At 33.7% G+C, this 16,241-nt stretch overlaps 1 protein-coding gene across 1 annotated transcript in view; it reads right to left on the reverse strand.

Moving 5' to 3' along the window:
- LOC129221021 (protein O-mannosyl-transferase Tmtc3-like) overlaps positions 1 to 14,578 on the reverse strand; it is a 117,987-nt gene extending 103,409 nt beyond the window's left edge. Inside the window, exon 1 of the mRNA XM_054855457.1 lies at positions 14,468 to 14,578. Within this exon, the coding sequence (XP_054711432.1) occupies positions 14,468 to 14,578 (111 nt within the window). The remainder of the gene's footprint in view (positions 1 to 14,467) is intronic.
- Positions 14,579 to 16,241: the final 1,663 nt, after the last annotated feature.

The following is a 16,241-nucleotide window of genomic DNA, read 5'->3' on the forward strand; positions in this document are numbered from 1 at the left end:
CCCATAAGAAGAAATTTAAAAATGTTAAATCACACGATCTAGGGTGCCAATTCTGATGACCGAAATGAGAGAGTACGCGACTAGGAAGTGCCTTATGCAGTAGTTGAAATGTTTCACTCTCTCTAGCTGTATGGTACAATAACACCGCATTTTTACTAACCCTAAACTCTCAACTGTCAAATTGTTCTTTTTTCATGGCTGCCAACAATTTATGGAAAAAATGGTGGCAAATTCAAATTTTGCGTTAATTTCGGAACACCCTTTACGTATGTGCGGATTTGCGTATATGCGGATGTATGTCGCATAATTCAAGAACGGTGTGTCCTAGAAAGTTGAAATTTAATACGTGGACTCCTAGTGGGGTCTAGTTCTGCACCTTCCCTTTTGGTTGCATTCGGGTGTTTCTAAAGGGGTCTTTTGCAACTTTTGGGGAGAAATTATTGTTAATTTCGATGTACACTCAAGTGATTGTATAATTTGGCGGACACTTGGCGATATATCGCCAGCCTTTTGGTCGCCAAGTTTTGTCGCCAACTTGGCGATTTTTTTTTTCAATCTGTTTTCAATTTGGCCACTGTTGGTGATATTTAGAGTAAACTATTGAATCACATTAAAATTGCCAATAATGGGAAAATGACATTAAATTGGAGTAAAAAGAAGTCGTGTGATGTACACATCAGCTCATTTTATTTATTTATTTATTTTTTTATTTTAATACAAAGAATGAGTATTCTTCGGAGTTTCTAGTTAGTGAAAATGTGTGGCTATACGAACCATTTCTTATTTCAGACGAAATATTCCTCTAGGATGTAGGAAATTAATTATTTTTTTTTTTTGTAACTTTTAATATTATGATATTTTTAAGTGTAGGGTAAAACAGCAGTAGTGGCCATTGCTTCAGTAGTGGCCACTTCAAGTCAAGTTTACTTTTGTTTTTAAAGAATGAAATGAACAATACTGATGTGATTTTTTGTTGGTACTTAATGTAACTATCATATTGAATCAATTTTATTCATCAGTTGTTTGAATTTAAAGTAAGTAATTAACTACTTCGGATGGGAGAATGTCAGATGGCCACTGCTGAAATTTTGAGATTTTGGAGTAGCCACCGCTGGATCAAATTTTAGGTTTGATAAAAAAAATTGATAAAAGTTAAATAAATTGAAATTCTGACATTTTTAGAAATAAGGGCTTAGAAAACGCTGAGCTATAAAATGCTCATTGAGTTTCAAGAGGAGCAATTAATATTGTAGACCCACAATTTAAAAATACACTTCACTGTGGCTACTACTGGTGCATTTTAAATCTTAAAGTGGCTACTACTGGTGTTTTACCTTAGTTTAGTTGTCCTTTTTTCTGTAATTTGAAAGCTCTAAGCCAAGTGTTTGGAAAGTTTTTTTTTTCCTGTTATAATAATAACAATGAATTTTACTTCGATATTTGTACTTATCTTTTTGCATCATTAGGAAACATCACTCCTATGTCAATGGGAAGGTCATTTACACGTTAGGAAAACGTGTAAAGCCCTGGTTTCCTTGGAGCGATCTGCCGATCTTCGACGTCGATCCTCGCCGTGACACTGAAATCAAAGTCAAGTGGATTCCGGCGTGGCCATTCACGACGTCGATTTAGCTCGGGCGCGCATGCGCAGAAAATCAAGTTTTCCCCACGGAGAAGAGCGACGCCGATGGTCGGCGTGTTCGCTCCTAGGAAACCAAGGCTTGCCAAAATGACTTGGCACTGACTTATCCGGTTCGTCACGAAACGATCACACGAGGATACCGTTACGTACCCCTTGTATAATTGAATACATCATTTTATCATCAGTTGTGATTTATACGAAGTCAGAAGCTAAATCTAGAAAAAAGGCGACGTGCGATTTCTTTTTTCAAATAAAAACAGCCAATTTTTCTGAATTTAATTGGGTTTAGCTACCTATTACTGTCTTATTTTCCATGTTCAGGTAGAAATTTACATTGTATCTCAACAGTTTATTTAAAATTAGAATATCCATTATAGGTACAATAGCAGAGTTAATGATAAAATGTCTGCAACGCAAATAAATAATTTTTTGGCCGTTTTCATTAATGTCAATATGTTTAGGACCGAAGAAATTTCTAATTTCACATCATTATTTTCAACGAAGTGAGATACAACTGAATTTTTTACTGTATTACATACATAGATTGAACTTGTTTCTACCCGTTGGTAGAAGTAACCTCTTCACTCTTCACATTTAACTTAAATATTTTTTTATTCGTATTATTTTAACCGCAGGACGACGTTTTTCTTGTATACGTATAGAACTATTTTCCAGCTTCATATCACTTACCTAAATCTTCGGCTATTTCCCAGTTATATTACCCCCCCCCCCTCATGTCTTACTATCGAGACAGCTCGTACATATCCGTTCCATCTTGCTGCGCATAACTTTTATTTGGGATGGAGTTAAAATAAATATGAATTGATTTTTTGGCATATTAAGTCAAAATGTCTCAGCCCGAGGTATTTCACATAAAGTTTTAATTCAAGACGTTAAATTAAACGTGAGATGTTAATTTTTGAAACCAAAAAAAAAAAAAAAAACACTTTTAGCTCTGTTTTGTTTAACTTAACCTTAATTTAAGTTCTTGCCATATCAAACTTTGAATAGATGTTTCATAATAAAATCAAACCTTCTCATCCCCATGTTGCTTTACATAAACTTTGTCCCTTTGCATGAACAAAATATTAATTCCGGTACTTCTTTGCTATCAAACCTCTTTCATGTATTTCAAAAAAAAAAAAAAAAAATCTTGTATTTATTTTTTCAAAAAAAAAAACAAAAAAAACTCACAATAAAACATGTATTTAAAAGGGAAAAAAATTCATAGATGGATGCCCGTGATAGAGTACTAAAATATAAATTTGTTTTTTTCCACTCCAGTAAAATATGACGAGTTTAAAGAGCGGAAAAGCACTGGAAAAATAGTGAAATGAATTTCAGAAAACGGATACGCATGCATTCAAATTCCAAGCGTCCTCTCCCGTTCTTTCTGAATCATTTATCAATGTTCGATAATCGAATCGAATTTAAAATTACAGAAAGAGACCGACTTATTTTATTTCTCTCCACAGTTTCCAGGAAATTTCCATAGAAGTTTAAAGTTCAGTGAATGTACATTTTTGTCTTTTTGTGATACGATCGAATAAAAAATACAGGACCCCTTTTAGAATGAATAGAGCAGGAAATCGAAGCCCATTTACTGCTTCATTAAATAACTCCCGAGAAAATAGATTCAATTTGTTGAATATAATATCTGCGTCGTTGGTCATTTTATGTTCTTTGACTGCAGTAGACGGTTTTTTGAGTTGTAAATTTGCCATACTAATGCATGTACTAAAACTTTATCTCTATTCTCAAAAGATCCATAATATATAGCAAAAATAGTCGATAGAGTTTCTTGAAAGAAATTTGTTATAGACATGTACTTGATTAAAAATTTACGAACGAAACTATTTCTTTTTGTTACGTTTAAAGTTTAACTACGTGTTGTATTTAAAAATATTTTTTGGTTAGTTTGTATTTTGAAAATTTGACAAATAATCACGTTTTGAATAAATACATCATAAATTTAGAATTTAATGTGAACGCAAAAAAAAAAAAAAAAGAAAAAAGAGAGTAGCACTACTATAAAATTTTTGGGAATTTTAAGCTGCTGAAATTTTACGAAGCAAAAGTCGTTTTCGTATTTCTGAAAGCTGTTATAATATGAAATATAGCTTTAAACTTATTATAGCTCTTTACTATAAAATTTACAGATTTAAAATATCAGGTAGGCCCACCAGTAAATAAAGACTAAATCTCAATTTCATTTTGAAAAATTCATGACTTTGTTTAAAACGCTAGCATTTATCACATGACAATAAAATCACTTTCATTGATTTACATAAATAACTTTAAAAAAAAACTGTTCTGCAGACAAATACCGCATTTTCTTAGTCGTTTTCTATCTGGAAATGTATGGTAGAAAGTTAATATGCTGCCAAATTATCAATAAAAAAACTTTTGAAACGTTGTAAAAAAAAAAAAAGAAATAGAAAAGAGAATGAATTTTGACATCTATAATTTATATTAAGTTTTTCGAAAGCAGAGTTTCAATAAGACTCTACTCATTGAGTTTCATGAACGGCTCCTGTCCCCCCCAAATTGACTTTATTTACACCCGACACCGACTTTACACAATCCTCAAACAGCAACAAAAACAGCACAAAAACAGCATCCAGCACATCCACAAGCATGTCCCTCCTCCTGTGGGTTGTGGAGTTCAGGCGGGTGTGTGTATTAGGCGTGTGTGTGAATGCTGTGTGTGTGTGTGCACGGGTATGTGTTTGTATGCGTGTGTGTGTGTGTGTGTGTGTGTGTGTGTGTGTGCACGGGTATGTGTTTGTATGCGCGGGTGTTTGTAGACACGTTATGTGTATGTCGGCATATATGTGTGTGTAGGCACGTGTGTGGGCTGTGGTTGTAGGTGTATGTGTGGGTGTGTGTGATAGTGTATGTGTAGGTGCGTGTGTAGGTGTCTGTGTGTGTGGCTGGGTGTATGTGTATGTGGGTGGGTGTGTAGGTGTGTGTGTGTAGGTGTGTGTGTGTGTGTAGGTGTGTGTGTAGGTGTGTGTGTAGGCGTGTGTGTAGGGCATGGATGCCACCACACAGGAGGAGATCCCGCTGGCGGATACCGGTTGACAGTGGCGGTCCCAGAGGCTCAGGATCAAAAACCAAAGGTACGTCAACTTCGGCCAAATGAAGAGTAATACGCGATTCATTATTACTTAAAAAGAACAAGCTGTTTATTCGCAGGGGGGGGGGTAGGGGGATTTTGCGGCTAATTTACCGATATACCGTATGCTATTTAAATTTAAAAAATGATCAAAGAAATAATTAAAATTTACCGAAACTCAAGCTATAGAAAATACTTAGTCGAGATCAGTCAAATAAAAATTATTCATTGGAAAAGTAAGCATTTCATCGCACGCAAAGCGAAACTTTTATGCTTTTGGTTATACTAAAAGTAGTTTGTTCAGTTTGTATAATACCCTTAAAACTTTTTCAGATCTTTGTTTAAGACAAAATAAACAACACAGTTCTAGCTTGTTTTTACTGATACTTGCTTCAAACTAAAAAATGTAAATGTTCAGAAAGATACTTCACGGTTTCGTTTTCTTCTTGATTTTCCCTTTGCATGTTCTGTAACATTAAATAGCTCTTTATATGTTTCAACACGAAACAGAAATTTCTCTCGCAGGGTTAAGCCAAAATGTGGTAGTGTAAATGGATGATGATTTAATTGCAAGAAAATGGGTAATTCGGAGGGAAATCAATGATTGCAGCTTATGCGTTTCGACACAAAAAAAAAAAAAATTAATTTGAATTTTGACATCTTGGATTCAAATTATGTTTTTCGCAATCTTGAGTGTGTGTATGTAGGCATGTGTGTTTGTGCGTGGGGGGTATGTGTATGTGTGTGTAGGCATGTGTGTTTGTTTCTGTGTGCTGGCATAAGTGTGTGGGTAGTTGTGTGTATGAGTGTTTTTGTGTGTGTGGGGGGGAATGTGTATGTGTGTGTAGGCATATGTGTTTGTGTGCATGTGTGTGTATGTGTAGGTGTCTGCATGTATGTGTGTGTTTGTGTATGTAGGTGTATATGTGTTTGTGTGTATGGGTGTGTGTGTGTGTGTAGTTGTGTATGTATGCACGTGTGTGTAGGACATGGATGCAACCTGGAGTCGGCTTTCGCTATAGGAGTAGCATCGTGACGAGCCCGTCGACGGTGATGGTGCGGAGGGTGGCGGTGGGAAAATAAAATGATAGGACGCCAAAAACAGTCAAATGAAAGCAATAAGCAATCGTGATTGCTCAATAAAAAGGTTTTTTTTTTTTTGAAATTTCATTAGTAGAAAATACTAGAAAAAAAATATTTTTGTACCAACAGTATGGCAGTTTTTCATTCAGAAATAAAAAAAAATCTGTTGATCATAGTTTTGCATTATTAAAACAGTAACTTGCAATTTGTATGGCCATTGCATTTAGGCAATTTCCAACTGCTCAACTGCAAAAAATGGCGTTTAGTCCGAACTTTCTCTATCAGATGGAATGAAGTATGATGCACCAAGACGATAATATTTACTCTGTGACTAATAAGTTAAAAGTTGTTTCAGTAGAAATTCTACGTTAAATTTTTGGGAAAAAAGAAAAAATAAAATAATAATAAATTTTGACCTCTTGAATTCAAATTATGTTTTTCGCAATCACGAGTGTGTGTGTTTGTAGGTATGTGTGCTTATATGTGTTTGGGGGGATATGTGTGTTTGTATGTAGGGGGGTATGTGTATGTGTGTGTGTTTGTGTCTGTGTGCAGGCATGAGTGTGATGAGTGAGTGGGTAGTTGTGTGTGTGTGTATGTGTAGGTGTCTGTATGTATGTGTAGGTGCCTGTATGTATGCGTGTGTGTATGTATGTGTTTGAGTGTGTATGTGTTTGTGTGTGTGTGTATGTGTTTGTGTGTAGGTGTATGTATTTGTGTGTGCGTGTGTAGTTGTGTATGTCTGCGCGTGTGTGTGTAACATATGGACGCAACTCGGAGACGGGTTTCGCTAGAGGAGCAGCATCGTGAGGAGCCGGTCGCCAGTGATGCTGCAGAGGGTGCCGACGGGAAAATAAAATGATAGCACATCAAAACAGTCAAATAAAAGCAATAAGCAATCGTGATTGCTCAAAAAAAAACCGAAGATTTATCTAAAGTAATAAAAAGCATCAATAGTTTGGTTTTTAAAAGAAAAAAACATTTGTTTTACGATAGATGTAACACTTTCAAGAGTACTTTCAAACAAAATTACAAAAAACTTCTAAAAAGATTTGTGTTAGTTCGAAGGTATAAGTTTTAGATAGCGGACTAGAACAATGAAGATAAATAAATACCTTTGTGCTGAACAGTAAAGAAGAAATAACAACGTCAAAAAAATCACAACTTGCAGATTACTGCAGACACGTGTTTCGGCATTAAAGGGAATGCCTTTTTCAGTGCAAAAAGTAATGAGCTTATGGATGAAAACACATCCGACAAAAGCCAAGAGCAGTAAGCAAACAGCTTAAAAGATAAAAATAGCGGACTAGCCAAACGACCAATGAGAAAATTATAAACCGATAGAGAACAAATATTAACGCAAACAAAGGGCAGGAGCTCTGTCTGAGGTACATTATAGCCGAAAGAAGGGATTCATTTGGACAATGGTTCTTATATTTTTCCACTAATGGCTATCACATGATAACCTCTTTTAATATTTTAACTTTTTACGTCAATTATTTGAATAAAATTTAAAATCCAAAAGTTACATTTAGATGCCCCAACATTAAAGCCATTTAAAATAAGAGTTCCAAGCTGCCCAAGGTACAACATACTATGGTACCTTGGAACACAACCCCCTGTACCATGGGCCACTCTTCATGATTCAGGAAACAGCCATACACGTAAACCATTAGTACCAAAAAAAGAATATTTTTTTCTTCATGGTAATGAGTTAAATCATGAATAATGAATTCATGAATTATTATCTAACATTAAATGTGTTTATATATTATAACATTTTCCTATGTGCCTAAACATATCTTAATTCTTAAGAACCTTGCATATGTTGCACCTTGGGATGCGTCTTAAGGTACAATAGGTCTGGCTGTCCCGAGACACAATCATCACGTGGTTTAAGAAAAACCAAAATGTTGGTCTATCTATCATTAATTTCTCATATCCAAAATATTTAAAGTACTTCCCTATTATAACAAAATAAAATTTAGTTCATTATCATTCAATTCAGTTTACAAACTAAGACAGAAAATGAAATAAAAATGAAGAAAAAAATTACTTCGGAGTCATGAAATTTTCCTTTCTTTCATAAACACATCTATTTAACTCTATTGATGCTGATTGTTACTATGGCACCATTTAGCGGTGAAAGTTACTATTAGAGATTACAAAAATTGGCTGCAACAAAATACATTCTTAGAAATTAGCAGTGTCCGAGGGTACAGCACTCTCCCCTACTCTATGTGACACCAAATGTAAGAAATATTTTTAAACCATTTACAAATTGCTTATGAAAACGAGTTGATGTGCGCATCACATGACTTCCTTTTACTCCAATTTAATGTCATTTCCCCATTACTGGCAATTTTAATGTGATTCAATTGTTTACTCTCCAAATATCACCAACAGTGGTTAAATTAAAATTAGATTTAAAAAAATTAATTTGAATTTTGACATCTTGAATTCAAATTATGTTTTTCGCAATCACGAGTGTGTGTATGTAGGCGTGTGTGTTTGTGTATAGGGGGTATGTGTATGTGTGTGTAGGAATGTGTGTTTGTGTGTGCTGGCATAAGTGTGTGGGTAGTTGTGTATATGATTGTGTGTGTGGGGGTATGTGTATGTGTGTGTAGGCATATGTGTTTGAGTATGTGTGCAGGCATGAATGTGTGGGTAGTTGTGTGTATGTGTTTGTGTACGTGTGTAGGTGTATGTGTGTGTTTGTGTGTGCGTGCGTGTGTGTGTAGTTGTGTATGTATGCGCGTGTGTGTAGGACATGGATGCAACCTGGAGACAGCTTTCGTTATAGGAGCAGCATCGTGAGGACCCCGTCGACGGTGATGGTGCGGAGGGTGGTGGTGGGAAAATAAAATCATAGGACATCAAAACAGTCGAGTGAGAACAAAGAGCAATCGTGATTGCTCAAAACAAATCGCCAAGTTGGCGACAAAACTTGGCGACCAAAAAGTGGCGGTATATTGCCAAGTGTCCGCCACATGATAACGCCACTTGAGTTTACATCGAAATTAACAATGATTTTCCCCCCAAAAGGGGCAAAAGACCCCTTTAGAAACACCCGAATGCAACCAAAACGGAGGTGCACAACTAGACCCCACTAGGAGTTTACGTACCAAATTTCAACTTTCTGGGACATAATGTTCTTGAGTTATGCGACATACATGCGCACATACATACATACAGACGTCACGAGAAAACTCGTTGTAATTAACTCGTTAATCGTCAAAATGGATATTTCGCGTGTCTATACGTTCTTAGGCACTTATCCACGTGTGGTCGAGTCGAAAAAAAAAAACTCAACATTCATTCGGGAGTGAGTAAAATGGAAAATTAAGGTCGATTTTTGAGTGAAAATTTTTTCGCGAATACAATACTTCCTTTTTTGTAAAAGGAAGTAAATACATTGATATTTTATTTTGCATAAACAAGCGGACACACAAATAAACAAAGGATCAATGAAAAAAAAGATCAGTTGGTGGAAATCATTGAAATTCAATAAGAAATTCAGAAGTATCGGACATGATATTTACTATTTTGTGAGAATGACTTAAAGCCATAAAAAACACACTCCCCAATTCTGAAAACTACGTTGAATAGTATGCATTTCAGAAGTGATTTCGAAAATTTAGTGCATAAAACATCAAAGCTCTTCAAATATTTTTGATAACCATGAACACTAAAGTTCCGCAAGGAAAATTTGAATTTTTCTTCACAAAATGCACCATTTTTCACTAGATTATTACCATGCAGTTTTCTTTTCTTAGTACATTACGCTTTCCGAATCCAGTCTTCATTTTATCCAATCTTCAAAGATGGGTAAATTCCATAAAAGTCAACATTTCAATTCTATTTTAAGAGTTTCACTTTTCCAAACCATCTACTTTACATGTATGCACAGCAATTTTGGTTTAAAAAAAATCTAAACACTCTTAGTAGCCGCGAGAACCATATTCGTCAATATTAGCAGTAAGATATTTTCTAACTCAAAACTGGACTCTAAAAAGAATAAATGAGTTCGAGAAATGTCTTCAGCTTTTATTTACAAAAACGTGGGTATTTACATTTCATAATGTTCTCTAACTTAACATTTCACTTGATGTAAATTCAGTCAGTAAATAAAAAAAAAACTACTTAGAAATGAAGAATTCGATTTCGATGAAGGATGTTCAAGGAACTGATGTTTAATTTGAGTGGATTTCATATTTACCGTGGGAAGAATTTCGAAACATGTATTTTTCTCTAAAAATAATTTCTTTTTTTGTATTAATGAGTTAGCTACAAGAATTTTCCACGCTAATATTTTAAAAAAGTCGTTTTACTTCTGAAAACAACTGTCAGGGTTCGACAAGAAAATAGCGGTGCTTTTTATTTTCGAATCACAGGATCTATAAATTTAAAATGTTTGTTTAAAATCTTATCGATGAGCTTTCAAAGTAATATGTCCTTTAATTACTTAGATATCCAGTATAAGTTATGTTTGTAATAAATATGTTTGTAGAAGGTTCATTCTTAAGGGGTCTAAGGACCCTTAACTTTCAAAATGTTCGACTTTCTGGAAAACATATATGGTATGTATAATTTAATTCTGAACAATTTGATACCTTATTTATTACCATACGCAATCAATCTTTTCAAGCTATCGTAAAAATGCGTAAACTTTCCCATTAGAGGTTTATGTTTACAGCAGCTGTTTAAGTCTCTTTTTTTCAGGTGCTGGTTTTTCGTTTTGCGCACATGATATCTTAGAAAGTTTCTCATGTACTTCCATGAAACTTTTTATGCTTGTTTGTCTGATTTGTTTTTATGATCTGAACCTAAATTTTAACTAAAAATAAAAGTTAATATTAAAAAAAAATATTTTTATCCAAAGTTTTGTAAAATTTTGATAATAACTTATAAAATTTTTAAAAAAATTAAATAATTCGAAAAAAAAAATAAATTTAGGTTCAGATCACAAAAGTATACCGGACAAACATGCATTAAAAGTTTTACAGAAATATATAAGAAACTCTCTGAGATATATCGTGAACGCAAAACGAGAAACCTGAGAAAACGCAGCCTGAGAAAAAGAAGCTTAAACAGCTGCTGTTAACATAAATCTCAATGAGGAAAGTATATGCACTGTTTTCGATAACTTGAAAAGTTTTTTGCGTATGGTAAATAAGGTATCAAGTTCTTCAGAATTAAATTAGGCATAACGTTTATATTTTTTTCAGAAAGTCGAACATTTTGAAGGTTAAGGGTTCTTAGACCACTTAAGTATTCAAATGTTACGTAAGGGCATTTTGCTCCAAAATTTTGGGATACTTTTCTTTTAAATAGTAAAAATAATGATGAAAAATTTTCCAAATATTTTTGTTTCCTTTCCCCTCTCCTGCTACATTAATGTATAATTTTGCGGGCTACATTTTTTTTATTAAAAAATATTTTAGTTTTATTACGTGGAGAAATCAACAAAAACAAAAAAGGGAAATAAAGTCGGAGAAAAATCCAAAATCACGTTGGAACCCGAAATTGACGGTTTTGAATTTTCTCTGACTTTATGAAACTTTTCCTATTGAAATTTTATTAACTGATACATAAGTACGCATTCTTTTAATCTGCTTAAAATTGCAAAGTAAATTCTGTACCTCAGAGCCAGACTAACGAAAGTCTAAAAATTGCAATTTTTTGTTTATTATTGTATTTTATGTGGAATTCTGTTCCGCATCGAGCCATTTGAAAGCATTAGGGTCGTTTCCAAAATTTTGAAAGTATTTTTTTTCTGAAAGAGCGTGCTTAAAAACATGGGATCTGATCATTATTAAAATTATTTGACTAAATTTAATATGTTTTAAAAATTACTTTAATCGGAGCCCTTTCATTGTTTACTTTTCTGCCGGATGACATCACAAATGATGAAATGCCATTCACAAAGCATAATATTTAATTTGCATCTTTACTCACGTGTACTGGCAACAATATGGTTGATAGCAAGCGTAGAGCGCATTATTTCATTCGCTTGTTGATTATCACAACGTGGAAATGCGGTAAACATATGCTCCAAAGTGCATCATGTGTGACGTCATCAAGACCACGCCCTGTTTGAAAAATCTGACATTTTATAAAATTAATTAAAAAATAACTGTTGGGAAAATAAAAATATTTTCTGAGTCCATGTTATTTTTTTTTTCGCTTATTCTATCAATTTTAGTAACTAAAAGTAGTACTTTTGATTGAAGGAAACAACCCCATTCTAAAACAAATTAACTATAACTGTTTAACAGTGTTAAAAGAGCGTGCGTCCAATCTTTTGCATGCGCCAGACAAAAGTTTTTCCTCTCTTCTCTAAAGTTGTGATTATGTGACGTTGTTCTGACTCTGAGGTACAGAATTATCTCAGTACTTAAAGTTAATTTACTTATGTTACGTACGGGACATCTGGTGCAAAAATAAATTTAATAAAATGCTATGCGAGATAACTCTTTTCCAAAACTCATAGCTTCCACAGTATGCGTTGCTAATCATTTTAATTAAATTTATCTCTATTATTATCTCAAAGAAAGTGCATAAACACACTTTGTAAGAAAATCACTACTGCTGTTAATTTTCAAGCAGCTTCAATGGGGTGGTTTCCTTCAGTCAAAAGTACTACTTTTAGTCATTGAAATGGATAGAATGAGAGAAAAAAAAATAACATAGACCCAGAAAATACTTTCATTTTCCCAACAGTTTTTTTTTAATTAATTTTTTTTAATGTCCGATTTTTCAAACAAGGCGCGGTCTTAACGTCACAAATGATGCACTTTGCCGCATCTTTCTACTACGTTTCCACGTTATGATAATCAAGCGGCGAGTTAAAATTGCTCTCTACGCTTGCTACCAACCATATCGTTGCCAATACACGTGAGTCAAGATGCGAATTAAATATTTTGAACTGCGAATGGCAACACTGAATGGCACTTCATCATTTGTGATGTCATCGGCAAAAGCGTAAACTATGAAAGCGCTCCGATTTAAGTAATTTTTAAAAATATTAAACGTAAACAAATTTATCGAAAAATGGTCAGATCCTTTGTTTTTAAGCATGCTCTTTCAGAAAAAAATACATTTTTAAAATTTTGGAAACGACCCTATTTCTAAATTGTTTTTATATTTTTCTTTTTTTTTTCAAGAAATTATAAACTTTCAAGAAATTAATACTGCTATATTTGTACATAAGTAGTTTACGTAGATCAAGGAAGTTCTGTTCTTACATTCCTTGTAAATTTTTGGAAACAAGTATATGACATCTGATTTCATTGGCAAACTCATGTTATGAAAAAAATCGAAAAATAAACCCTAGGTTTTTATAATTTTTTCAAAATTTAAACAAAATCTGGAGAAAAATATAACGTTTTGAAACCTCAATAAAGGGTGAGAGGGGAATCATGAGAAGAGAAACAATAAAAACTTTTAAAAACTATTTGGGCGAAACACTTTAAAAGATAAAAGCATTTTTGGTTGTTTTATATTTAATTGCATTTTCTACGAAGAATGTATTGTACAACGAATTTAATGATGCCTTAAAACACTTTTCTGATCCATTAGTCAATCTGCAAAAATTCAGCTCTCTCCTTTAAGACAAGCGTTTTGTGAACTTTTGGATTATGGCTACTGTTTATGTCCCAATATACAAAAAATATTTTTCCAATTATTTCACTTTTACATGCGTGTAATTAGAGACTATGATGTATATTTATTTACTCTTTATATATCACTATTACGCTGCACAAAGTTGTTATTTTTATTATGTCATTAAAGAGCTAGTGCTTTTGTAATTTTTACGGTTATTATAGCTATCATCGAAACTAATGTTTTACTATTGTGCGTTTTAATTTAAAGCTATATGCGAAATGTTTTGAGGAGATATTAGATTTTTGCCAGAGTTATTATAATTCTTTTTTTTTGTTTCCGATTTATAATAGGTCGACATTCACCGAAACGGATCAACTTATTTCATCTGCAAATGTAATTATTGAGGCCTAGAAAAGTTAGATATTGAAATTGCACTTTGTTATTGATGAAGGATAAGTAGGACTTTAAAGTTCAATCAAGAATAGGGGAAAAAAATGTTAAAATTTAATCATCTCCGAAACGAGAAGTCATATCGAGTTAAACTTGTTTTTTCCTTTTTCGAATTAGCGCACTAAAATTGTATGCTAAATTATAAAATCGGCGAACTTTAAGAATTTAACTCGCTCTACCAATGAAACGCTTTATATATATATATATATATATATATATATATATATATAGAGAGAGAGAGAGAGAGGGTTTATTTATTTATTCAGTTCCTTCCGGTCGTCACAACGTTCCATTAAATGCACAGCTTCAAAAATAAAAACTTCATATACAAAAAATAAAAAATGAAAGAGGTGTAATAATAGATTCGAGAAATAAAAAATGTCGAATGACCTTTTTGACGAATACATTGATCGCTTTAAAAATGCAAGACCAAGACTTTATAGATTCTATTCTGTACAGAAAATTATTCCAACAAAAGTTGATACCGGGATGTGGAATAGCCGAAGAAAAACACAAAAACAAATGAAACTTCAATCCATCATAAATGACGTTACTCAACATACTGTAACAACATCGGTCACAAAACCACAAATCATCAATTCATACATCATGAGGATAATAGCGTTTAAAGTACAACGAGAATCTTTCTGAGATACCATCAGCCCAAACGCCATTTACGCCAAAACAATTGTAATACCACTCGCCTACAGTTCCACTTTATTAGCTTAATAGTGCTTGTCTCGATGCAGGATGGAATGACAGATAGCTTTGTTTTCAATCATTGTCATTCCCGCAATCGGTGAAGAACGGAATTCAAGAAGAACCACATCCACGGGGCATGGCTGAGGAACGATAGCGGACGCGCAAAAGCTGCTTTTTGGCACTGCATTTTTCTGCTTTGCTTCCTTAGCAGGCCGTAGCATTGACACTCCCAGCCTAATTACCCTGATTGCGTTTGCATCTTCAACGGAATCGTCAATCACACAGATAATAATAGCTTCCACAATAACCGATTGCTTTTTACATCGCATTCAGATTTCTGAGAAGGGGATATGTTTTATAATGATCGCATTATCAACTTAACGTGCATTCAAAACAGACTTAGACAACGTTTAAGCCTTTCGCTTTAGAGCAACAGTGACTGTTAAGTAGGTTGGTCGTAAAGGTATTCGCAAACAGTTGATCATTATTATGTTTGTTACTTAAGAGACAAAGAGGGGTTGGTTGGTTTCATAATAGCAAGTGATAAAATCGTTTTTATTTGTTATTACTTTCTAGTGTGTATTTCTCTGATGTGGCAGTTTATCGGCAATTGCAGAAAAGGCTAGCATTTCGGTTTGACGTTAAAACGTTAAAGGAACTGCACGTTGCATTACACGGTTTTTGATTTGATTGTCGTGTTTACTTCCTAGTTTTGATCGGGATTAGTTGGATCGGGGTTTTTTAATTAATATCTTAGATACCATTTACAAGAAACCAATTAATTCAACTAATAATAATCGAACACACACTCCAGACAATTATTTTAACTCTGTCGTTTTACCCTTTTTTCCAAGAATCAGTCATCAGATTGCTGAATTCCTGAAAAAGTTCAATTTTCCTGTCACATTTTCCCCAATTGATAAACTGAAATTTTCACTACTTAAACACCCAGTTCAGGAATCTATCAGATGAGGGATTTATAGTATTTCCTGACAGTGTGGATTTGCATACATAGGACAGACTAGACGTACTCTCCAATTCCGTAAAAAAGAACAGGAAAATTATATCATAAAACAGGATTTTAAACGTTCCTCCATCGCCCAACATTGTTGGTCCTGCGTCCATAACTTCGATTTTTCTTCTGACAAAATTATCCATAGTTGTTCTTCTTCTTACGATTTAGATTTTTGGAAATCTTACTGCATCTGTAAAAATTCCACTTGATTAGTGAATGATTTGTGTAGTAAGCCCCCTTTCCTTACTGTTTGGAAATCTTTTTTTTAACAAAATCTTTTCAGTGTATAACGTTTCTCCTAGTTACAGATGTCCTTGTTCCTTTCTGCTGACGTCACGTTTTCGGTTCCTACCACTTTAAGTCTATATTTACTCATAAATGTCTTATTTTTTCTTGTTCACTTCTTGGTTGTCGAACTTGGTTGTTCCATCGCCCTTTTTATGCACTGAAGAAGGAATATTATTTGATAACCCCGAAACAGCTGTTTGCAGAGTTTTAAAACTCTTCTTTAAATGCTTTTATTTGTACACATATACACGTCGTCACATTTTTACTCATTTCAGTATACAAAGTTTACGACTGCTTCTTTTACAGTCCTTGTTTTGCTTAAAGTCTCATTT

The sequence above is a fragment of the Uloborus diversus genome, chromosome 4 (genome assembly GCF_026930045.1).
Source record: "Uloborus diversus isolate 005 chromosome 4, Udiv.v.3.1, whole genome shotgun sequence".
Lineage (NCBI taxonomy): Eukaryota > Metazoa > Arthropoda > Arachnida > Araneae > Uloboridae > Uloborus > Uloborus diversus.